The 23,330-nt window shown below is 45.5% G+C and overlaps 1 protein-coding gene and 1 long non-coding RNA gene across 12 annotated transcripts in view; one reads left to right on the top strand and one right to left on the bottom strand.

The window, feature by feature from the left end:
* Nucleotides 1-1,005: 1,005 nt before the first annotated feature.
* GATA3 (GATA binding protein 3) overlaps nucleotides 1,006-23,330 on the bottom strand; it is a 29,106-nt gene continuing 6,781 nt past the window's right edge. For 5 of the 11 annotated variants that reach the window (XM_046942499.1, XM_046942497.1, XM_046942496.1 and 2 more), the window contains 5 exons: nucleotides 20,954-21,550; nucleotides 17,888-18,424; nucleotides 15,113-15,258; nucleotides 10,159-10,284; nucleotides 1,006-3,982 (listed from right to left, as the gene is read on the bottom strand). In XM_046942499.1, coding sequence (XP_046798455.1) covers nucleotides 3,698-3,982; nucleotides 10,159-10,284; nucleotides 15,113-15,258; nucleotides 17,888-18,424; nucleotides 20,954-21,194 — 1,335 coding nt within the window. In that variant the 5' untranslated portion in view covers nucleotides 21,195-21,550 and the 3' untranslated portion in view covers nucleotides 1,006-3,697. Of the gene's footprint in view, nucleotides 3,983-10,158; nucleotides 10,285-15,112; nucleotides 15,259-17,887; nucleotides 18,425-18,569; nucleotides 20,463-20,953; nucleotides 21,551-21,716; nucleotides 21,742-22,229; nucleotides 22,453-23,330 lie in introns of those variants that run through there. The other 6 variants (NM_001008444.2, NM_001397223.1, NM_001397221.1 and 3 more) reach the window with 6 other exon arrangements.
* On the top strand, nucleotides 21,583-23,133 carry LOC121107877. Its single transcript, XR_005842270.2, has 2 exons — nucleotides 21,583-22,528; nucleotides 22,950-23,133. It is a non-coding gene; the product is annotated as an uncharacterized LOC121107877 (long non-coding RNA).

Here is a 23,330-nt window from a genome sequence, read left to right as displayed (position 1 = left end):
CTTTCCTGCTCCAAACTGTCCATCATCAGCTCTTCCCTGCAATTTCAGAAATGAAGAAAGACAGAGTTTCACAAGATATTTGTCCAGGAAAAATACCTCTTGGCTTTTCCATAAACTATTTTTTCCCATGTGAGGAAAGAAGGGAAGGGAAGGGAAGGGAAGGGAAGGGAAGGGAAGGGAAGGGAAGGGAAGGGAAGGGAAGGGAAGGGAAGGGAAGGGAAGGGAAGGGAAGGGAAGGGAAGGGAAGGGAAGGGAAGGGAAGGGAAGGGAAGGGAAGGGAAGGGAAGGGAAGGGAAGGGAAGGGAAGGGAAGGGAAGGGAAGGGAAGGGAAGGGAAGGGAAGGGAAGGGACTAAGAAATTGGTAGGCCACTTGTTTAATTTAGCATCTCAGGCAGGAAGCATGATGGGTGCAATGTGAGTCATCCCATTCAATCCAGAACTCAGCATTAGAATATAAGACATATGAAATAAGCAATTCTTGGGGAAAAAATGTATATATATATATATCTTTCTTAGAGTATATATAGAGAGTCTACATTTATGTCTCAAAACACAAATAAGCATCTTTGAAGATGCTTATTCTCTGAGCTAGCCCTACTCCTGCTTCCTCTCACTCAATAGCCCCTAAAAATTATTAAGCAACAGGAGAGGGGAACTACAAGAAAGTGTTTCCAGGCTTTAAGAAAAAAAAAAAAAAAAAGGAAGATTAGAGTAAGAAACTCAGGAACCAATTCCCTCTAAAGCAAATGGAAAGATTCAAACATAGTGATACACAGGTGCAAGATTCTGCTTGATTTACACCATTGGTGAGAATTGGGATCAATGTCTCAGTTCAACAGCAATCTGTTAATGAGCCAAAGGAGGGAAAGGCTGTAGCATCACAAATTAAAAAATAATAATCTCTCAAGCTTAATATCAGCAAAGATGATTATTTTCTTTGATTTGTCAGACTAATTGAAAATAGCTTTATAGTTCGCGGATGATTAATTAGGAGCCAACAAGATCTCCATTTGCATCTCGGTAATTCTTCACTGTGCTTTATTTCAACATTTAGTCTTTATGTTTAAAATATTCCTTGAGAAAGCAGAAAGGTGATTAACACAAGATTTGAAATGTGTGCCATTTGTTCTGACTGTTTTTTACACATTTTTGTCAACAGAGTCAAAAGGAAAGGATATACAACATTACAAAACGATTACTGCCTGTTCCGCTTACATCTGCTAAATCCTCCTTTGTGGTAGAGGTATTTTAACTAGGTTCATTTTGAAACAGAGGAGAAAAAGACTAAATAAGGGTAAATTCCCTCCCATTCCTACAGCTCTCCCAAATCAAATGAATATTGGACCCCATGTATAATCATCTTGAAAAGTTTCAAAGCTCCCTTTTCTCATGTGAAACAGCCTTACGCCTGCAAAGATGATCCCATGACACCGGTACCCTTAACAGATTCTGTCTCAAGAACAAAGGGGTTCCAAATACCATCTGAAAGATACAACGTTATTTGCAAGTCATATATGTTGAGGTTTTTAATTTGGAGGAGTTGTTATTTTGTTGGGGCTTTTTTTTTTCTGTTTTGGCTTGTTGGTTGGTTTGTCCTGTTTTATCATTTTCTCACAGCCTTGGCATCCTCTTATCACATCATCCTCAAGTCTCCAGCAAAGGGATTGAGACAATAAGAAATTTAACCCTTCATTTGTATAGTAAATGGCTAGCTCTTATGATGGTTTAAAGAAGCTGGATGAGTAAATACCAAAGACTAAAAGAAGAACTGACTCCTGAGGATTAAACTATCGGAAATCAATCCATAAGAGCCAAGCATTTCTATTAACAATAATAGTAATATAACCTGTATTATTATGAAGAAATCTTTCACAGAAAGACTAGCTGGTGGCTTTTGAATTTTGGGAATTGTCCTCTGTCTACCATCAAATCCATCCTTTTATAACAAGTTCTTATTCCTGCCAGCACAGGGTTTGGTCTATCACAGTGTCACCTCAAGAACTTGACTTTAGAACACCAGATTACACCAGTGAGTACCCAGTGTCTCCCTTCCAAAGTCTTAAGGCCTTTCCTAACACTACTCCAAAAGTAGCCAGCATCACAACTACCCTGCCGTTTCTTTGCACTTTCTCCCAGTTCCAAACCATTCCTTGACACAGGGGTGTCACCATGGTAGCCACAGTGAATTGAGACCAAAAGGGACCCATTCCACGAGGGAAGATGAAGACCTACAGGAGACAGTAGGGTCACACTGACAGTCCATTTATTTGGAGGTGCTGATTTTCTTCTTTTGTCTTGATATTTTTTTTTGTTTGTTTTTGTTTCAGGGTGGGTTTTTTTTTGTTTGTTTTTTTGTTTGTTTTTGTCAAGCCACCATAAGTACTGAGTTACCCATTAGCAGGAGTGAAAAAAGACACACGTCCCCACACCCATGGAAACTATGCAAGAAGTACGATCAAATCAAATTCAAAAAATAAAATTAATGAAGAGAGAAAAACATTCCCTTTCCCACCCCCAAGCACAAAACACTTTTAAGTCAACAGAATTGAATCTAGTTTATTCTCAAAAAAAAAAAAAAAAAAAAAAAGGAGGAAAAAATATGAAAACAAAACAAAAAAAAAGCAGGTCTTATCACTAGCAGTAAATAAATTTGTACAACCATTCAGTCTGTATAATAGGATGAAATAAATCTACATCTTTCTTATTTTGGTGCGTTGAATTATACATACAAACAACAATTACAGGAACTTGTTCACAATGCGTATAGACCTGGAGAATGGCTATCCAAAAACCCCTTGTTGGCAATGTCCGCATGTTAACACTGATTGCCTGACACCATTGGTACTTCCTATGTAAAGGGCCCATGGCCCAAAATGAATGATCTCCCTACAGGTTTTATTTATTTAGTTATTTAGTTAGTTAGTTAGTTAATGCATCAAAACCGTTCTAGCCAGCCCCCTCCCCTCTCCCAGAAATGAAAAAAGAAACAAAACAAAAACAAAACAAAAGAAAATTAAAATAAAATAAAAGGAGAAGACATGACTGGCAGTTGGTCCATTTGTTCATTAAGACCGCGTTTCCTCTTGGTCTGCATTGTTTGTTTTTCTGGTTTTTAAATTGTCCTCCCGTCGTCTTTTTTTTTCTTTTCCTTTAAAAAAAAATCTCTCAGAGTCCTTCATGCCTTTTTCTTCGCAGCTCTCCAGATGCAATAAAGTCTTCCTCAAATGTACAGTATTTCTTACAATATAAGTTATATGCAATGTTCAGCATTTTTTATTTTACTTTATTTTTTTCACAGCACTAGAGATCCTGTCCAATAGGGAATGCGAGTTCTGAATGGCTTATTCACAAATGGTATCCAGATTCAGTGGGTAAGAATACATAGATGCCATAGTGAGTTCCTTTAAAAAGTGGCAAACATCACTTTTTTAAAACTTTTTTTTTCTTTTTTTCTTTTTTTCTTTTTTTTTTCCTTTTTTGTGCTTTTTGTAGTTTTTTTCTTTTTTTATTATTTTTTTTTTGCTCTTACGCCTTCAAATAACATTTTTATTTTTATTCTTTTTATTCTTTTTTTTTTCTTTTTCCCCCTCCCATTTGATTTGGGACATCAGACCCATAACCACACGCCTGCAAAAATGCAAGTATATAAAGTAAATCTCATTTTGAGACCGTAAGCATTCAGCAGGGGAGTCTCTCACTAACCCATGGCAGTGACCATGCTGGAGGGATGGTGAGGTCCAAAGGAGAGGCTGGATGGAGGATGCATCGGTGTCGGTGTAGTCAGCATGTGGCTGGAGTGACTGAAGGGTGAAATGTGGCTGATAGAGGACATGTGTCTGGAGAGGGCGGCGGGGTTAAAGGAGCTGCTCTTGGGAAAGTCTTCAAGGTTGTCATGGACCTTTTTGCACTTTTTGGATTTGCTAGACATTTTTCGGTTTCTGGTCTGAATTCCTTCTTTCTTCATAGTCAGGGGTCTGTTAATCTAAACAAAAATCAATTATTTTTTTTTTGTGCTTCCATCTCTTCTCCCAGAATTGCTGTGGGATTCATGCACCCTATGCCACAGGATATACCCAGGTCCACCTGAACATCCAGCAGTCCCCCTCCTCCCCTTGCATACCTCACACACTCCCAAAATTCAAATCAGGGCCAAACCCATCCCTGAGAACTGCAGAAAATTCCAAGTTGGATTGAAATTTCTAAAGATGAGAAGACAGAAAAGCACAGAGCCCCACAAGAGCAAAGCATATCTGAATAACTTGTAGTGGCTGAAAAATTTCAGCTATCTGCGCATAAGGTAATTGCAGCATGTTTAGGAATGAGACCAATCATTATCACCTTGAAATATTCCCTGCAGACACCATCGCACCCCCAGGCTCCCTGACTGATCTAAAACCATTAGTGGCAGCAGTTGCTGAGTTTTTCCGTGCTACCGGGGGTCTCAAACTCTCCCAAGGGCATTAGTGTGCTGCTCAAACTCTTTGTAAAACTGACAGGTATTTGTATTACTCGTACTTTTTAAGAAAGGTTTTTGCAAGAGTTTGGAAGCATGCATAAAAATCCTTAAAATCTTTGCTTGGGCAGTGACGTGGGTCTCACAGTGGCTCCTTTGCAGATTCCCACCCAAGGCAGAAAGCAAAACCCCATAGCACTGAACACTGCTTCTTGCAATAAGCATGGGTGCACAGCAGTGCTGATGGAGAAAAGGGAGGAAAAAAAGGATCCGCTATCCACTGAGAACTACAAGGCCAATGGAAGGAGGTTCCTGCAAGGATCCCGAGCGGGTTTTCATTTCTAAGATCTTCAACCAGTGCAGGGAACAAAGCACTTCCTTCTTTGAGATCACAGAAGAGTTTAGCTTCTTGCTTATCGGTGCCTTTCCCCACAGTATGAGAACCATTCTGTGAGTTCTCTCCCCAGGGAGGCAGGGATACAATAGCTCCCTGTTATATGTGGGGACAGAGGCATGGGGAGAGGAAAGAGCATCCCAAAGTTCGTCATCTCACTCTGAATTAGTGACCGCAGGCTCTCCACACCAGCAGTGACGAGAAACTTCACCTCACTCTAAAAAATGGGCAATTGAAAGGCTGTTTACCTCTGGATAAATGCAACCAGTGGGAGCAGCCCAGCTTGCTAGCAACTGAAGGTAGGCAAGCCCATGTGCAGATCCCCAGCAGCCCTGGGGCAGCAGCAAGCCAAAACCTCAAATGTCATAGGCTTTAAATACAATATCACCCTTCTCCTTGACTTCCTGTCCTCATGGGACACCACACAAGGGAGGCCCTTTGCTTCAGCCTGTGATGGGAAAGCATTGCCTGCCTGTTTTCAGTCACCCAGCAGGGATTTCTTGCCCATGTTCAAAAAGCAAAAGGTGAACCCCATTGGGAAGCAACGTCGCAGCAGATCTGGAGGTCCTGATCTCCAATAAGCCCAGCTCAGATGTGGGGAGACACACACAAATCCCTGCCCCCCCAGCTCATAATGAGGATTTGCATCATGATTTGAAGTCTCAAGGGCAACCAGACTGGATTTCCAGGTGAATCAGCAAACACAAGCTGAGGACCTGGTGCTGGCAGAACTGCATCAGCCTCGTGCTGTGCTGGCTCTTGGAGTGTCCTTCAGGACACTGATCACCTCCTTAAAGCAGCATCTTGCTTTGTTCAACTGCAAAGAACAGATCAACATAGACTATGATGTGAGCCTAAATGATGGGAATATGAGTTTTGCTCAGGATGCGCTGAAACAGTTTTCCCAGAGAGGTGGAGGATACTCTGTCCTTGGTGACATTCAAGGTCAAGCTGGATGGGGCTCTGAGCAACCTGATCTAGCTGTAGGTGTTCCTGTTCATTGCAGAGGAGTTGGAGCAGATGACCTTTAAAGGTTTCTTCCAACTCAAACGATTCCATCATTCTATGATTAGCTATAGCCAGCCCTGAAACTGAGGTCAAGGTGCCATCCCAGCTGATAGCATCATCCTGCTGTACTCGGCCTCACCCTCTTGCCAGGTATTTGACCCAAACAGATAAGCACTCAGACAAATATCAAGAGGAGAGAGGCCAGAACAGCCACAACAGCAAGCCAGAAACATTTCCCACTGACTTCTAAGATTAGACACAGCAAAGTTAAAGGGGTCCCCGAAACATCAAAGGCACAAATCCATCTCTATTTCTGGAGGAGAGAAATGAGAGACCTGGAGGGAAGATCTTCCACATGAAAATTCATTGTGATAAAAATGACAAACACATGCTAAATTAAAATTAAACCAGCCCAAAGCATGTATATGAAATTCATTAATTTCAGATGGAGCCAATTAATTATGGGCAGGAGTTATGCTATTTGTTGTATCATATGCAAAATACCGACTGCTCTGCTCTTGAGACACTTCACTCTACCTTTGGATAGTGTGTAACAAAGGTCTTTTTTGAGGACTTTCGCCAAAATCAATGATAATCTCACTCATTTCTATGGGTGCGAACCAGTGTGCTGCATACCTCCAGCAAGGTACAAGCACTCCCACCTATCTCTGAAGTAAGCAAAGGCTGATCCCACTTCTAAGAAGGACTGAAAGAGCAAGGACAAGAACCTCACATTCAACAGATCAAATCCAGGGGATAGTCCTAGACATTATAGGTCTGATCTTGCTCTGACTGAAGACAAAGGGATTTTGCCACTGACCTCAATAAGGTCCTGTCACTGAAACGGATTTATCCTTTAGACATAGTCATTAAAATGTTGGGTTAATCTTCCAGGCTGGCTGTATCTTAAAGAACACTCTGGGATGCCACAGGATGAAAGGCATCGCATCAGTGTGAAATATTAGTCATTGTTAATACTGGTGTTAATGGAGCCTGCTCTTGTTGAAGTCAATTGGAGAAATGTCGGCAGCTCCACTAAAAGTACCCCAAGACTATTATAATCATTGCTTATATCCTACTGACAAATGGGTTCACTTCAGCTGTGGGAATCAACAGTAAAACAAACTGATATCGCTCATTAAAAAAAAAAATTATAAAAGAGTATTGGTGTTATTTACTGCAATCCTTCCTGATGTAGGCTTGAAATGCAGACACATTTTATCTTCAAATCAATCCATTAAAATATCCTAATGATCTGAAGGTCCTAGGAAAACTCATTAAACCCAAAGAAAAGACAAAAGGAGGAAAGGTAGGGGAAACTAAAAGACAGCAACGACTTTCCTACTATGTAGCCTAAATCAGAGTGAAGGCATCTTCTGAGCAGCCAAAAGACTTCTGCAGTCACTGACACATCTGCGCAGACACTCTGCTGCTCAAAAGGGAAATGCTATGGTGAGCCTGTAGACATTTCCAGCACCTCTCCTGATGGAGAACCAACAAATACAAAAAAGGAGCAGGACCACCACCTACACAAAGAGGTCTTGCACTTTAAAATACCAAACCAGTTTCCACCAGCTGAGGAAACTTGTCCGTGATCAACCACAAAACTTCATCCCTGCTTTGAGTTGACTAAAGGCAGATAGAACAGCTCACCTCCCAGCAGCCAGAAACAGAAGGAAACTTCACGACGCTACCACCGCCTTATCACCAGTCACAAAAAAAATAAATAAATAAAGTCACTCACATATAATTTATAAAGCAGAGTGTGGCCTTCACTCTGTAAGCCACATCGGGCTGCAGAATAATGCCTCAGTACTGTACCCTTGTAAAGCTTTAAAGCTGAGGGTGGTATTTTCAAGGACGATCAGCAGTGATATTGTTCATTTCTCGCTGTAGTTATAATTAAGCATCATCCAGCAGAAAAGAAAAAAGTGGAAGAAGAGATCTGGCTATGAGTGGGTAGATTTAGTATCCTTGCCTGGTTCTATCATAGTACTCTAGGGGTTTCGTTTAAGCAGGTCCCATCAATGGAGCTGCTCTTAAGGCAAGATACTACTTGACTTTGGTAAGTAGCTGCACTTAGCTTTTCAGAAGCTGACGGTGTTTTTAATGAATATGAAAACAGTTCCAATCTGCTCAAGGCCTGCCCCGTGTCACAAATTTCACTAACATCCCTAAACAATGGATCAAGGGGTCGGTTCGGGCCAACTAGTTTCACAAAGTTACTGTTAAAAAGAAAAGAGAGAGGGAGCAGGTGCTCATTCTTGGAGAACTCCAGCTTTCAGCTGCCTTAGGGGGAATTACTCCAGTCTGATAGCTACAGTGCCGATCCACATGAACTTAACATTCTGTCTCCATTTCTAGACATCGGGAGAAACTGTACAGTCTTCAGGGCTATAAATGATCTCATCCAAACACAGACATCTTCACCAGGTCCAACTAATGGTACCTGAGGAGAGACTATTTCCATTCAAGGATTTGCTGCAGCACAAGGGGAACAACTCAGATAGACGTGTCCCTACTGCTTGTGTCCACTCTACATGATTAAAATCATAGAATGACTTAAGTTGGAAGAGAACTTACAGATCATCCAGTTCCAACCCCTGCCACCCACCAGATCAGGCTGCCCAGACTCCCCAGGCCATCCTGGCCTTGAGCACCTCCAGAAATGGGGCACCTACAATTTCTCTGGGTAACCCGGTACCTTATCACTGTGAGCAAAGTCCTAACTTCAGTAGCTACACTGCCACAGTGACAACAGCACACAAGAATACACTCCTTCACTGAAGCTAGCTGACCTGGCTGCCCTTCTGCCATAGAAATAGCAAGGTATTTTCTTATGATACCCTGAGTTTTCACTCCTCATGCCTGATCCAACCCTTCTGTTTGCAGTGATCACATAGAGAGTTTGATGACAACCTTTGTTTGCTACATAGGACTCAAAGGGTGCTGAGACACTCACCCACTGAAGGGTAAATACATTTTCTATTTTTCCAAGAGAGAGATGCCTCTCACAGAACAGGTGAAAAATTAGCCTAGTTGAGTTTTTGTTGTTTTTTTTTTTCTCCTATTTAATCCAAACTTGTTTACTCATCTAAAAAAACCAAAGAGCTTGAAATAACAAGGTACTGAGACACCACCAGGTTTGGCTGCCCCATGAAATCCAATCCATCTTTGATGTGTTTGTGTGGGTGGACGTCAGGGTAAAACATAGCCTGAGATTTCTAAGTCGAACATAAAGCAAATGACCACTAGGAAAAGAAAAGTTATACCAAAGCACAGAAATTGCAAGTCTTCTCCTTCTTCTGACATAATAATTATTCTAATGTCACATGTAGAATGAGAGTAACAGGAGTAGCCTTAAGACTCCTTTATTAGCAGTATTATTCGGTAGAGGACTTTTCAGATCCCTTTAGCTCTTTCCCTGGGGCACATATCCCTGGTTCCTGCAAGCTGGCTTTGCATGGAGATATTAGATTAAATCTTCCAGCCATTTCGTTTCATTACATTTCTCATTCCTTTCCATGACAGATGCCTTAAAATTCATATCACAGGTTTAGCACACTCTAAACCTGCTAACTAAATCAAGTCCTTTTTTGTTTAGGAATCACTTGCGTCAAATGGGGCAAACAAGAGACCTAAATAAATCACCTCTGGGGACTGGCAGAGGGACGGGACAAAGATAGCCACAAACCCAGGAAAGATCTAAATAGTCACTGGCACATTTTGCCTTTTTGGCGGAGTTTGTATTTGCTGGAGGAACCAAGCTGTGCGTAGAAGGGGTATCAGTTTGCAGGATGGCATGTTGTCTTTTCCAGCACGCTGAGCCCAATCCGCGGTGGATAACATGTCTCTCTGTTGATCCACCCCTCCTTCCTTGGCTCAGGCATGGGAAAGCTCTAACATTACCCACTGACAGCCCTGGTTTATACCTTCCCAAGTCAGATCAACTACATTTAAGGAGAAACCCACTCATTGCTTCCAAACTTAAGGTTCCCAAAGGGATCCCCAAAGGGATAGAGGAGGTCTCAGTACCATCCAAGACTGGATGTCATAGTCATAGAATCGTTTGAGTTGGAAGGGACCTTTCAAGGTCACCTAGTCCAACTCACCTGCAATGAACAGGGACACCTACAGCAAATCCTGAAGCAAAGGAAAAGTTTGAACCACCTGAGAGTGGAAATCCTCAAACCAAGGAAGACTTTGGACCACCCAAGAGTGTAACTGTTCATACTAAGGAAGACTTTGGGTCACCAAGCATGGAAAGAGAGGCCCCGCTACCACGCATTACCATCACACTTACATTGTGCAGCTTGTAGTAGAGCCCACAGGCATTACAGACAGGATCGCCGTTGGCATTTCTCCTCCACAGGGTGGTGGTGGTGGTCTGACAGTTAGCACAGGACGTGCCCGCCCTCCTGGCTGCAGACTGCGGGAACGGGTGGGACAAGAAGATGGAGAAAAAAAAAAGCATTAAAAAGATGCCATCAGCAAAACTGCTGAGAAAGAAAACATCAACCACACAAGACTGACGCACAGCAGCAGAGGCCTACAGAAACTGGCTTGTGAGAACAAATAACAATTCTGACAAAAAATCCCTGAGGTACTTTAATCCCAAATTATATATGAACTGAATCAGGTGCCAAAGGGCATCCTAAAAGTGAGTGCTAAACCTCTGATAGAACTCATCAAAATTAGCAACGCTGGCACAGCCCATTCCAGAGGGGAAAATATTATTTAAATGCCAACATGTCTTTCCATCTTAATTCTCTCAGACCCCCCAGGGGTCTAATTCTGCAGTCAGGGCCTGAACCAGCAATTGCTGGAGTCAATGGCATGAGTCACGATGGCTTCAGCCAGTGCTGGATGAGACCCACACCACGCTCAGTGGGCAGCTGCTCGCTGGGTCTAACAGCAAGCACAGCCCCATCCCATAAGTTCAGCTCTGCTTCAAAGGATACAGGCTCCAGATCGGAAATAACACTGCGGCGAAGAGCGAGAATCCCGACTTTTTAATTACACCCTTCTGCAGCCTCAACCTTCATGTTTATTTAAGGACTGGTAATGAGGTTGAAAGAAGAATTTACCATTTCATAAAAAGGGAGGAACAAAAAAAAAAAGTATATGTGTCAAGGTGTATAAAGAAGCTTTTTGTTTGCTGTGATAATGATTTAGGAAAGCCAAATTTAGCCAAGTCGCTTCTCATTCACATGCATGAATTTGTGCTTATCATTTAAAAACTGTAACTTTGGCAAACAAATCGTCCTTCTGCCACTGAAGGAGGAAAAGGAGTTTATAGACTTTTATATGAATGCGTATGCATGCTTGCGTGCATGCAAGTGCCTACAGCTCCTAAAAAAGACCTTTAGATCCCACTCCTATCTCTTCTTCATCAACATGACACAGTCCCAGAGCTCTGATTTCATCCCGATGCACCGCTTTCAATGGGACTGCTCATGTGCTTAAAGTTAAAACATGTGCTTAAAACGATTTGCCAGATCATAGCAATGCTTGGCACCTTGCAGAACTGAGCCTTTAATGCTCTCTTTTGTGCTCGTACTGTTTCAAATTTACCCCTCACCCCACACAGCCGCACACTGTAGCACATCCAACATTAAAAAAAAATAAAATACCGCATCTTTGGAGACTGTACAGCAAACCCAAAATGCAAACATGGACACTGGCACAGCGCTAGCGTTAATACCAACTCTTGTTAGGTCATGTTGCAATTTTAATCATAATTGAATGTGGCGTAGGTGGAGAGAGGACGGGTTGGTTTTGTTTTAGATAGAGTAGGATTCTTTTTTTCCTTTTTTAATTACACAAAAAAAAAAAAAAAAAAAAAAAAAAGGACTATCTTAAAAAATAAATCACACTGTGCCCACAAGCATTAAGAAGAATTGCAGAATGCCCAGTCTGACAACAAGGAGCTCTTACCAGGCAGCACGAAAACTGTTCTGCTTGCAAAAAAAAAATAAAACTATCAGAAGTTGAGGCACCCAACCACCAACAGCAGAGCCCATTGGACAAGTATGCACACAGAGACCTTTATCCTGTCCTTCTCTGGACTCTGCCAAGGCCCCACATTTGGTTCCCATCCAAATCACCGGGTTGATGAACATACCTGCTTGCAGAGCTGCACACACGCCACAACCCAGGGGCCAAGCATGGGTGGCTTGGAGGCTGGAATGACTCTCTGTGGCAGCTTTGAATTTATCAGACCCAAAAATCAAGCCTGAGGAAATTTCTGAAAACCAGCGATATTTGACTCAGCCCACACAGGGGAAACATCCCCTTTGAAGACATTTGGGGTTTCAACACTGCGCTCACCATAATTTCTCGGATGGTAAATGTGTTTAAAGGTATACCTGGTCCCAATGTTGCTACCTTTTCAGGATCTCAAGCAAGTTCTCACCGGGTAATTTTAAATACATCAATAAATCACTATGTCCATTATCTTCTCTAAAACCTAATCCATCTGCCACATTTTCTCTACAAAACCTTGGCATTGGTATCTAAATATTTTAAGCTCTGCACTCTTTTCGTCCCAGACTGCAGATTTCATGCTGTACCAATTTAGACCAGAGACAGCAACAGTGGGCAGGAAATAATGAATAATAACACTACTTTCAAAGCTCCCAGCAGTGGGACTGACACTCATCACCAACCCAATCGTGTCCATGTCAGTAATGGGATGACTACAGTCACACTATCCTCTATAGGACCAGAGCTGGTTGAGCTAAGACATAACTTCACACTGGAAGTGCTGACAGTGATGGAAAGGTGCAACCAAGGAAGGTGCAGAAGGAGGAACTGAGTGCTGATATACATGCTTAATTAAGGGCTGGTTTTGGTGCCCACATTTACACGGAGTATCTGAAAAGCTGCAAGGGACAGCTTCCTAAAATCATATTGCATGTGCCAAATCCCTCTGAGAAACCGGCCATCATTCTTCCAAAACCAGTACGGACATAGAAAAAGAGATCTCTGCATCCATGTGGGCAGTAAAAGCAGAAAATTCAAAGGAAGGCTTTGTCTCAGCTAAGGGCCATGAAGGAGCTACCAGGGGCTTGGATGGGGGCACTTTCCAAGAGGGTCAACACCCGCAGATCCACAGCTTTCCCCCATAACAAAGTAGAGCTGCTTAAACCTCTTCAGCCTGCAAAGCTCAACCCATTATTCCCCATAAAGTCAGCCCTACAAAGACTCCCATTGAATTTAATGAAGCTTGGGTTCCCAGCATCTAAGAGTTTATTTAACTTCTCTATCCAGCCCATCGGAGTCCTGTCATTAGCTACAGTGCACTGGGATCAGAGCCTACAAAACCAGCCCAAGGTCACACAGGAAACTTGTGGCAGAGCAAGAGGTGCACACCTCGGCTCCCAGCCCGCTCACCTCCCAGAGCCGGGAGGATCATTCAAACCACAGACATGCATGCTTCCACATCCCTGCACAAGGAGATGCAAATGCAGAAGGTCTTGATGCATTCTGATTTTTTCTTTTTGAGAAGGTTAGCAAGAAAAATAGAGGTAAGCGGTGTTAAAAACATTTTCCTTTCTCAGCCAGCAATGAAAAAAAAAAAAAAAAGGAGAATAAAAAAAACCTGAAGTTCTCATTTAGCAAATGCTGCATGCAAAGAACAGGAGCTTTTTGTAACTCAGACTTCAGCTAAAATGCCCAAGATAGGAATGATTATGCAAGACCAAGTCTTTCTTTACATTTTTCATTCTTTTTTTTTTTTTTTCTCCTTTTTTTCCCCCCAAGAGTGACCTTTCAAAATGTATTTATTTATATATTCCATTTTACATGTGCCAACCTCAGGGTAACTTGGGACATTCTTTCGTGGTTCCATCAGACACTCTGTGAAAGCTCTACCCCCTTTCCAGCCGCTTTCCTATCCTGCCTCCCCCTCTGCTTGTTTGGATATGCTCGAGCTCCTGTGTGTTTGGGCTGGGGAAACAGAGCTGTTGTTTATGAGTTATCTCCAGGGCTCAGATATCCGGCAGCTTTTTCCTAGGAAGTTGACTTTACACATAAAGAGAGAACGAGGAAAAAAAAAAAGAAAAAGAAAACGAGGTGTGTGTGCTTAAGACAGAAGGGCTGGCGGGAAGGAGGAGAAGAGAACAAGAGAGCTGCCCAAAAAAAATTAAAAATCCCAACCCGCACTTCCCTCCCTAGAAAGCCTTTCCTTTTTCCTAACGAGGCTGTGAAAGACAAGCCTGAGCCAAAGGAGACCAACATTTTCTTATAAGGGAAAAGCATTGAAAGTCCATCCCCGAGCACGCATGGCAGAGCTTCACATCAGCACTGTCCCATTCAGTCCATCAGCCCCAAAACACCACAGGGATGCACAAGTTGCTTTTCCTCCACCTTCCATTTTTAATCCTAATGTGACCAAATGTGCCTCAATTCAAAACATTCAATAACTTCCCAGGCAGGGAATATATTTTTTTCCCCCACTTGATATATTTTTCCCCTTGTGGTTTGCCTGATTATTTGCCAAATAGACTTCAATGCATTTATTAGCCATGCCCACAGCTTCCAGACCTTTTTGTGGCTTCCAGGGAAATTCATAAATAGATCACTGGGGATGCTATAATGTATTGCCTGTATATATTATGGTCATGAGGCCTGAAACTATTATTTCACCACTATTCCGAATAGTTACCTATGCATTTCACCTTCCTCCAGCTTGTGTTGGTATGGGTACACACTCACTTTTGCACCCTCACACATTTTGCCATGTCCTACACTGAGATAGCAATGAGGTGGCGGCAGTGGCGGTGCTCAGGAACAAATCACACAGCTCAGATCCCTTCCGTGTCACCACCAGTTAACAGGAATGGAAAGCACACAAAAGGAAATTTAGGAGCCCAGGAAAAGTTCCGTTCTCCTGTTATCTCTTTGGTCAATGGGAAATGTTTTTTGGAAAGAGCTATCACCCTTAGGTCACCATCCAGGTGTGCTGTGCAGAGGCAGCCACCCTACTGCAACCTGGGAGAAAACTCAGTCCTGGCTTACAGAAATCTCTAGATCTTGATTTTTTAAAAACCTGTTTCATGTTTGTGATAGGAACAGGCAACTGAGGCCCACAGTGTGTGGGATCATCTCTCTGAGCCTCCTCCATCCCAGCCCTCAGACACAGTGCGACCACATTTTGGGGCTGGCTGAGCTTCCCCTCTCCATCCCAAGCTGCAAACAAGAAACAAAAGTGGCAGGAGAAAACAAATTATGTACAATAAAATAAAACCACTCACCAGCCTTCTCTTGGGTTTAATCAGGGGTCGGTTCTGCCCATTCATTTTGTGATAGAGTCCACAGGCGTTACACAAGTAGTGCCCGGTGCCGTCTCTTCTCCACAGAGGGGTTGAGGTAGCCCCACAATTTACACACTCCCTGCCTTCTGGAAACAAGAGAGCACATAGTTCACTTAGGGAAAACAGTGGTGAAAGAGGATGGAGAAAGCTCCCCCCTGCCCCAAAATAACTCCAAAAGGCACTGTCTATTCTCTCCGAGCTCAAGATGCCCAAGAGCCCAAGGCCATGGTTAAGAGATAGAGTTAGGGGACTGTCAGCCTTGATAGGGTCTGATCCTGCCCCACCATCCCAATCCTGACATCCCACAGGTCCCCTGCATCCTGCAGGAAGAGGGAGGTGATGGTGACAGCACCCACCTAAACCCCCGGGCCGCTCAGGAGCTCCCTGGAGCATGGGTCGCTCTTGGTGGAGAAAGATGAGCAGCTGGTGGGTCTCTATCACTACTGGAGTTAGAAAAAAAGGGGCCTCTGACCCTCCTGAGATGGATGGATGCCAAATTTAAGGCCACAAACCCCTTCCTAATGCATATGGGGACCCTGGGTTCACTCCTTTAGCATCACCCTGGCTCCCAGTGGGGTGCATGAGCCGGGGGTGCTTGTCCTTTGGTCTCAGATTAAACCAAACCAAGAACCCTCAAAATAATCATGGCCCAAGCACCAGAACACCTCTGTCAGAGAGCATAACAGCCCCAGTCAATCCACAGTCACTGAGCCAATACCCACTATCGATTTGTTTGCAATTAAGCTTTCACTGCTCAGCCACTGGGGTTGCAGAAGTCCTTCTGTCTTCCTCACTATACGTACAGCCCATGCCCAATATTTGGAACCCTGAACAGTCTATAGTCTTTAGTCTTTTCCATCTTCTTCTCCTCCTTGTCAGCGCCCTTCTGTCTCAGTTATGAGGGGACTTCCCCAGCCCATTTGCTCCCAAGATTTAGGGCACCCAGTACCTCCCAACTACTGTCAGAGGGTTGGGTGGTTTCATGTTGTTATTTTATTTCTTGCACCTAAAGGCACTCCCAGCCCATCTGAGAGCAGCAGAAACACTCGGCTGGCCAGAGCAGAACTAACCCAGCTCAGCGGTGGGTTCGAGCAAGAGGCACCCGCACCCTAACCACAAACAGCAGCCGTTTTTCCAGAGCCTTTGTGCTAAACCTCCCTCCTGTGCTCCAAAAAAATAATCGTAATAATGAAATGTTAATTTGCATCCGTTTCTCCCTCTTTTCGTCCTTCGCAAACACCCCCTCCCTTCTTTTCACCCGGACCCATCCCCCTTTGTCTGCGAGCTTCCCAGCTTGCTAAAATCGACTTTTAAAAAGACAAAAAAAAAAAAAAAAAATAGGTGTTGCTCTTGGGGTTGGTTTATCGCAAACCGCAGATGTCTTTCTAGAAGGTAAAGTAACAGAAAGTGGCGAAAGGAAAACAAGAGGGAGGAGGAAGAGGGGGGCAAAACGGTTTGAAAATCCCGCGCAGCCGCTGCCCCGCGGTTCAGTGTGAGGATAAAGCGGAGCCGCAGCGGTCGGGTCGGGTCGGGACCGCTCTCGGAGCACCCGGGTGGGTTCGCTCTGCTCTGGTTAAACGGGGCGGCCGCTCTGAGGCCGTTTGTGTCTCTGTCCCTCTCTTTTGTTTCACTCCATCTCTCTCTCTCTCCTGCTTTCATGTACAAAACACACAGGTCTGGGTTTTTTTGTCACTCTAACCGCATCCGGACTCTATTAAAGTTCCTGGCGCTGGATAAACAATGCAACTGTCGCGTGCAGCAGTCTGAAAATAATTGGATTAGCTCAAACATATCAGCTAAATAGAGACAGTCCCTGCTCAGACAGACAGAGTAAATGTCACCCTGGAAAAACCCTGAAAACTGATCTCATTCATGCCAGGCAACCCTGCAGCAGCCTCCACGGAAAAAAAAAAAAAAAAAAAAAAAAAAAAGAAAAAGAAAAAGAAAAGAAAGAAAGAAAGAAAAAAAAAGGAAAAGAGTTTTGACTAATCGCCCTTTCTTCTGCTCACACAGCAGCACCCTTTGGTGCACCTAAGATCCCGACCATCCGGCGCAGCCCCCGGAGCCGCGCAGTGTGCGCATTGCGCCGGGACACCCCCCCCCCGTGTGCCTTCCCCGGGGTTTTGGGTCCGATCCGGGGGCGGGCACGGAGCTGGATGGGGCTGGGGGGGTGAGCTCAGGGTAATTCTCCCGTCCCCCCCGTTTCCCAGCCTCCCGGCGCCGCATGGGAAGAGGCCCTGGGCTGAGCCGCGCTGGGAAGAGCGAGGCGGAGGGCAGGCGGGGGAAGTTGGCCGGGATTTAAGTACCATTATTAAAATACGGAGAGATACACTAATGCTGCGGTTCCCTCGGTTTCGCTTCCTCATTAAACGCCCGCAGCTGAGCACAGCAGAGGCGTTTGGGATCGCCCCCGGGGCTGGAGCCCGGCGGGAGGGAAAGGCTCGGGCACAAGGCTCGGGCACAAGGCTCGGGCACAAGGCTCGGGCACAAGGCTCGGGCACAAGGCTCGGGCACAAGGCTCGGGCACAAGGCTCGGGCACAGAGGGAGAGACTTAGCCTGGGGTTAGCATCCCGGCAGGGTAATCTCTGGGAAACATTCAACGTTTTTCCTCTCCTTTCCTCGGGAATCAGCCCCCGGGTACACAACCCACGCTCCATCCCATCGTTTCCTCTCCCTTCCTCAGCAAATTGGGACGAAGCAGCCAAAAACCCTACCTGTGCTCGACCGCGCTTTTGGTCGTGATTTGCACCCGAACCCGGTAGGCGATCCTCCTAAGAGGCTGCTGGGGGGAAAAAGTCCAGAGCTATATTCGGGGACATACGGTGGGTAAGTAGTGATGGGGTGATGAGCAGAGGAGGTGGCTCCTCCTAACGAGGCCATGCTGCTCCTAGAGTGAGACGACTCCAGCTTCATGGTGTCAGCCAGGGACACCTGATATTTGATGCATTCCTTCTCATCCTGCCGGGTGGAGCCGGTGGAGCCAGGAGTGGAGATGGACGGATCCGGGGACACATCTTTAGGAGGGGTCGGTGGGAAGGTGAAAAGGTGCGGGCTGGAGTGACCGGCGGATAAAGTGGAGGAAGAAGCAGGCGGGTAAACGGAGAGGGGTCCCGGCGAGCTGTGATGGATGGAGGTCTTGGAAAAAGGGCTGAGGTTCCAAGGGGAAGCGCTGTGGTGGCTGCTCAGCGCTTTGCTCCCGTCCAGCCACGGCAGTGAACCATGCAGCAGAGGGGGCCGGCACACCTGGCTGCCTGCTCGGAGAAAGCACAGCGAGAAAAAGCCGGTTACATTCCCTCTGCCTCCCCTACGACCCGCCGGGAGGTGCGGGCTGTGCCCCCGCTCCTTCCTCAAAAGCTCAGCCGAACTCTGTACGAGGGGAGCACGGGAGAAACCCACCTGGTGTGAACTCCTCAGTGTTCTCCCTTTTAAAATGAAACCCTAAAAGCTGCGATCCTGCGGGAGTGGGACCCCCCGAGCAGGGATGTGCTGGGAGACAGAGCCCCTTTTTGCCCTCTCCCTTCCAGACAACCCCAGGCGGATTTGGAAGTGAAGATCCTGCGTGAAATCGCCCAGCCCTCGCTGCAGAAACCATTTCTCTGAGCTGGGAAATAATTTGTCAGCCACTTTCCGAAAGTAGCCATGGGCTACAAACCCTGAGTATATTCTGGCCAAACGAAGAGGACCAGAAGATGCCCAAAAATGTGATTATAACCTTTCTAACCTTCCCAACCGAGCTGCTGAACTTTGCAAACTGTCGCAGTTTGTGCTTTTTTTCCCCCTTATCCTTGAGGCTGCAGAAAAATGTTAGATAGCTTTTGGTGGCAATGTGGTACGCAGAGAGAGTACCAACCTGAAAGGGAACTCTCTCCAACGTGAAAAGGAACTCTCTCTCCATCCCCTTCTCATCACTACAAACTCTTCACTGTATATTAAAATACAGACCCGGGCTTTCGGGAGGAAAGAAAACCACTGGGTTTATGCAGCCAAACCTTTCTTCCCTTTTGTTATGAATGTTCTGGAGGGATCATAACTCATGTTTTAGCCCTTTCTAAAAAAAAAAAAAAAAAAAAAAAAAAAGATCCAAAGAATCAAATCTACCCAAATCCACAGCAACTTCAGCAAATCGCCAGAAGCTGAAGAACAGTTATTCACCTGGAAAAGAGCAAGGCTGTGCCTGCTGTACAGTCCTGAAACACACTGACATCCAGAGAGCCTGAAGCTCTCTAGCTATCGTGGTACAGAGTGATAAATATATGGCAGGAGAGATGCAAACACAGATCTATAGAGCCACAGGCAGCAAAAGAGCGGGTGCAGTGTGGACACATGTCTACGTGTGAGCTCGTGTGTGTCTTAGAAAATCTACAGGCTGGTTTACAGTGTACCAGACATTCGTGAACAATACTGAAAGTAACTGCTCGAAAGGAAGGGAAGGTGGGTTATACGAATAGAAAGGGTCAAGATTCATTATCTTCTCCAGGAAGTAGCATAGTAAATAATATTCAGGCTAGATCAGAGAGACCGCAGTTCCACTTTCTGCTGATATATTGGGAAAGAAAAATAATGAAAAGAGCAGAAAAGAAAGGAAGGACAAAGGCTGCTGATCCTTAGAAATAATTGTTTTAAAGGGACTAATGGCAGAACAAAGCAGTTACTGAGCGGACCTAATGCAGACTCGCACTCAACAAGTTGCTGAGGGCTGGGAGCAGCCCTGAGCCCAGCTCGGCTCCACTGCCACTCTCATCCCGCCTTCTTCTCCTCGATTTTGGGGTGAGCCTCGGGCTTTTTAGATTCCAACACTTCAGAGAGGTCACTCTCCGGCTGCAGAGCTCAGCGGCTGCTTGTTTCCCTGCTTTATTATTATTATTATAATTCCCTAACTTTTAACCATAGTGGCAACTCCAGGCACACACCCTGGGTCACTTCGCTTCTTCTCTAAAAAGATGGCACCAAAACATCCATCCCTCTGCAGCCCCAGGCCCCATCAGCCACAGGTATTTCACCTCCTCCTCTAAAAGCAGTGACCCAGGAGCAACATTCACACCGTGGATCACCACTTTCCTGCAGGAAAACACCACTGCTCCGCTGCCTGGTTTGGGATCTTCCTTCTGACTTTCTTGTTTTAGCACACGCCATGATGCGGCCCTGGGTGAAACTTTCAAATTGAGCCTAACAAGCTCCTGAAGTGCGAATGAAATATCCCAAGCGTGAGGACTGCGGGGTCATTCTCACACCCCTGCTCTACAGCTTTGCTTCTTGAGAGCAGCGAATGGTGCAAAAGCTAAACACCATGTGAAAACGCCGTTAAGCTAATTACAGAGGAAAATAGCTGAGCGAAAGAGAAAGGAAAAAAAAGGTAGATGAAAGAGGAAGAAATAGGGTAAGGAAAGAGAGGAGGGAAAGAAGGGAAGGAGAAGAGGGAAAGAAGGGAAGGAGAAGAGGGAAAGAAGGGAAGGAGAAGAGGGAAAGAAGGGAAGGAGAAGAGGGAAAGAAGGGAAGGAGAAGAGGGAAAGAAGGGAAGGAGAAGAGGGAAAGAAGGGAAGGAGAAGAGGGAAAGAAGGGAAGGCGGTTAAGAACAGAAGAAAAAAGAAAAGAAAGACAGAATAGAAAGCAAAACAATGGAAAGACAGAAAGAAAAAGACAGAAAAGAAAACGAAAAGTAGCCAGGATTGAGCCGTATTTCTAAAAGCCGGCCCCAAAACCCCCCGTGACGTCGTTTCCCGGCCCGCAGGATCGCTGCCGGGGGCTGCCCGACGGCACCGGGACTCGGGGCGGACACTCACCGTGATGGGCCGTGGGGTACCGCTGCACGGTGGCTCGCACGGAGTTGCCGTAATACGGAGGCACGGGGTTGCCTTGTCCGTCGATATTAAAAAGTACATCCACTTCCTCGGCGAGAGGATACTGCGTGGGGTCCATGTAGGTATGGCCAAGAGTGGGGTGGTGGGAGTCCGGGTGCTGCCCATTGAGCACGGCCGGGTGGTGGTGGCTCACCCACCGCGGTTGGTCCGTGGAGACCTCCATCTTCCGCGCTCGCTGCTCTTCCACCTCCTCCTCCTCCTCCTCCTCAGCGAGGCTGGCGACGGGAGGGGGGGATGGCTGTGCAGAGTCGGGGTGGGGAAAGAGCTTCGGCGAGGTTGGGGTTAGGTTGGTTTGTAATCGGAGGGAAGAGGGGGGTGGTGGTGAGAAATGATCGGTTCCAAAAATTTAAAAAAAAAAAAAAAAAAAAGGAAAAAAGGAAAAAAGAAAAATAAGAGAATATACTAAAGGGGGGAAAAAAAGGGAAAAACAAATTCAGGGAAAAAAAAAAAAATCTCTACGAAGTGGGATCCTCTCTGTATCTTCCGCTCTTTTTGCAGATGTTTCTCTTCTTTGATCACCTGTAACGAGAAAGAGGAAAAGGGGAAGGAGCAGAGAGAGAGAGAGGGAGGCAGAGGGAAACGTGCTTGAGAAGTTCTGAACTTTAGCACCTGACTTTTTAGGCAGGAGCAAACCCATCCCATCCCTGAGCCAGCCCTGGGAAGCGCCGCTCTGCCCTGGACCCACCTCTCCCAGCGCTTCTTTCTCTTTCGCTCTCTCCCCGCCCGGCTCGCAGCGAAGCCCGTGCAGCCGCAGCTCCGACTCTGGCTTCGCTTTTTCTCTCTCTCTTTTATTTTTCCTCTCTTTTTTTTCCTCCGTTTTTTACTTTTCTTCTTTCATTTTCCCTCCTTCCCTTCCCCCCTTCCCCCCCTTTTTTTTTCTGTTTTTGTCGCCGCGGTTGTTTGTTTGTTTATTTATTTGCTCAATTTGCACCTGAGCAGCTCCGGTGCCTTAAGCCCGGTGAGAACTTGTGCCATTCGCTGCGCCGCAGCCTACGGCCGCTCTGATTGCTCATTAATTATTATGCAACCGGGAAAAGGGAGGAAGAAAGGGAAAAGAGAGGAAAGGAAAAAAAATACAAGAGGAGGGGGGAAAGCGACAGAGAAGAAGGTGGGGGTGCGAGGGCAAAAGGAGAAGGAAACCGGAGGGGGAAAAAAAAAAAAAAAAAAAACCAAGTTGCAAAAGAAATTCCGCACAAACCTTGGTGGAGGAGCAGTGTGTGACCCAGGAGGGATGAAGCTGAAAGTGCTTGATCGGATCGGATTGTGCTCTCTCGCTCTCCCTATTTTTTTTTCCCCTTTTTTTTTTTTCTTTCCTCCCTCTCTCTTTTTTTTTTTTTTTTTTTTTTTTTTTTTTTTTTTTTTTTTACAGGGAAGGCATTCTTTCTGAAAGGAGCAGGATGGCGCCAGCCGGCTCAGTGCTTACAGACAGCTGTGGCGAGACGCAACTTAAGGAGGTTCCAGTGTCATAAGCACGGGGGAGGCGGAGCCTGGCCCAGGGTGAGGAGGGGACCGCCAGGGACCGGCCCGGGGCGCACCGAGCGCCTCCGCGCTGCCCCCGCTGCGCATCCGCGCAACTCCGCGGTGGGCGACGCAACTTCCACAACTTTCTTTTTTTTTCCCCTGTTTTATTTTTGTTTTTTGCGCTTTTTTCCCCATTGGCTATTTTTATTTACTCAGCCCTTTCTTCGCCCCCCCCCCTTTTTTTTTTTTATTTTCCCCTTTTTCTTTATTTTTTCCTTTTTTATTTATTTTTTCATTTTCTATTTACTTGCTCTCCCCATTTATTTATTTCCCTTTTTTATTCTTTTTTCTCCGCTTTTTTATTTACTTTTTTCATGTTTATATTTTTCCCTCACTTTTTTTTCCCCCTTTCCTATTACTATTCTTATTTCCAAAAGAAAATAACTTTTCCCACCAGCCACGAAACTTTGGGAGCTGAGGGCGGCCCGGGTGTCGCTCCCGGACGCTGTGCGATGCACGGGGGTCGTTCCTCCCGCCTCCCCCCGCCCATCCCAATGGATGCGGAACTTCAGGAGTGGCCGTAGCCCCGGCAGGTGCAACATCTCCGGGAAATAAAGCCGTGCCTCCTCGTGCTTAGAGCCGCTCCGACTCAGGAAAGATTTTTTCTTTAAGGACCTGAGCACTGCGTTTGGGAATAACACAGTTTGGGGACGTTTAGTGTTGTTTTGTTGTTTGGGTTTTGGGTTTTTTTTTCCCCTTCAAGTTCCAGCGGAGATGTCGGTTCTACAGGAGATTTGCAGGGTGTGCCCGGCACTGCGAAGGTCCCGGCGGGACTCGG

This window comes from Gallus gallus, chromosome 1, assembly GCF_016699485.2.
Source record: "Gallus gallus isolate bGalGal1 chromosome 1, bGalGal1.mat.broiler.GRCg7b, whole genome shotgun sequence".
NCBI classification, from domain to species: Eukaryota; Metazoa; Chordata; class Aves; order Galliformes; family Phasianidae; genus Gallus; species Gallus gallus.
The sequence above is the reverse complement of the archived record's forward strand: the minus strand, read 5'-3'. Positions and strand labels throughout refer to the sequence as shown.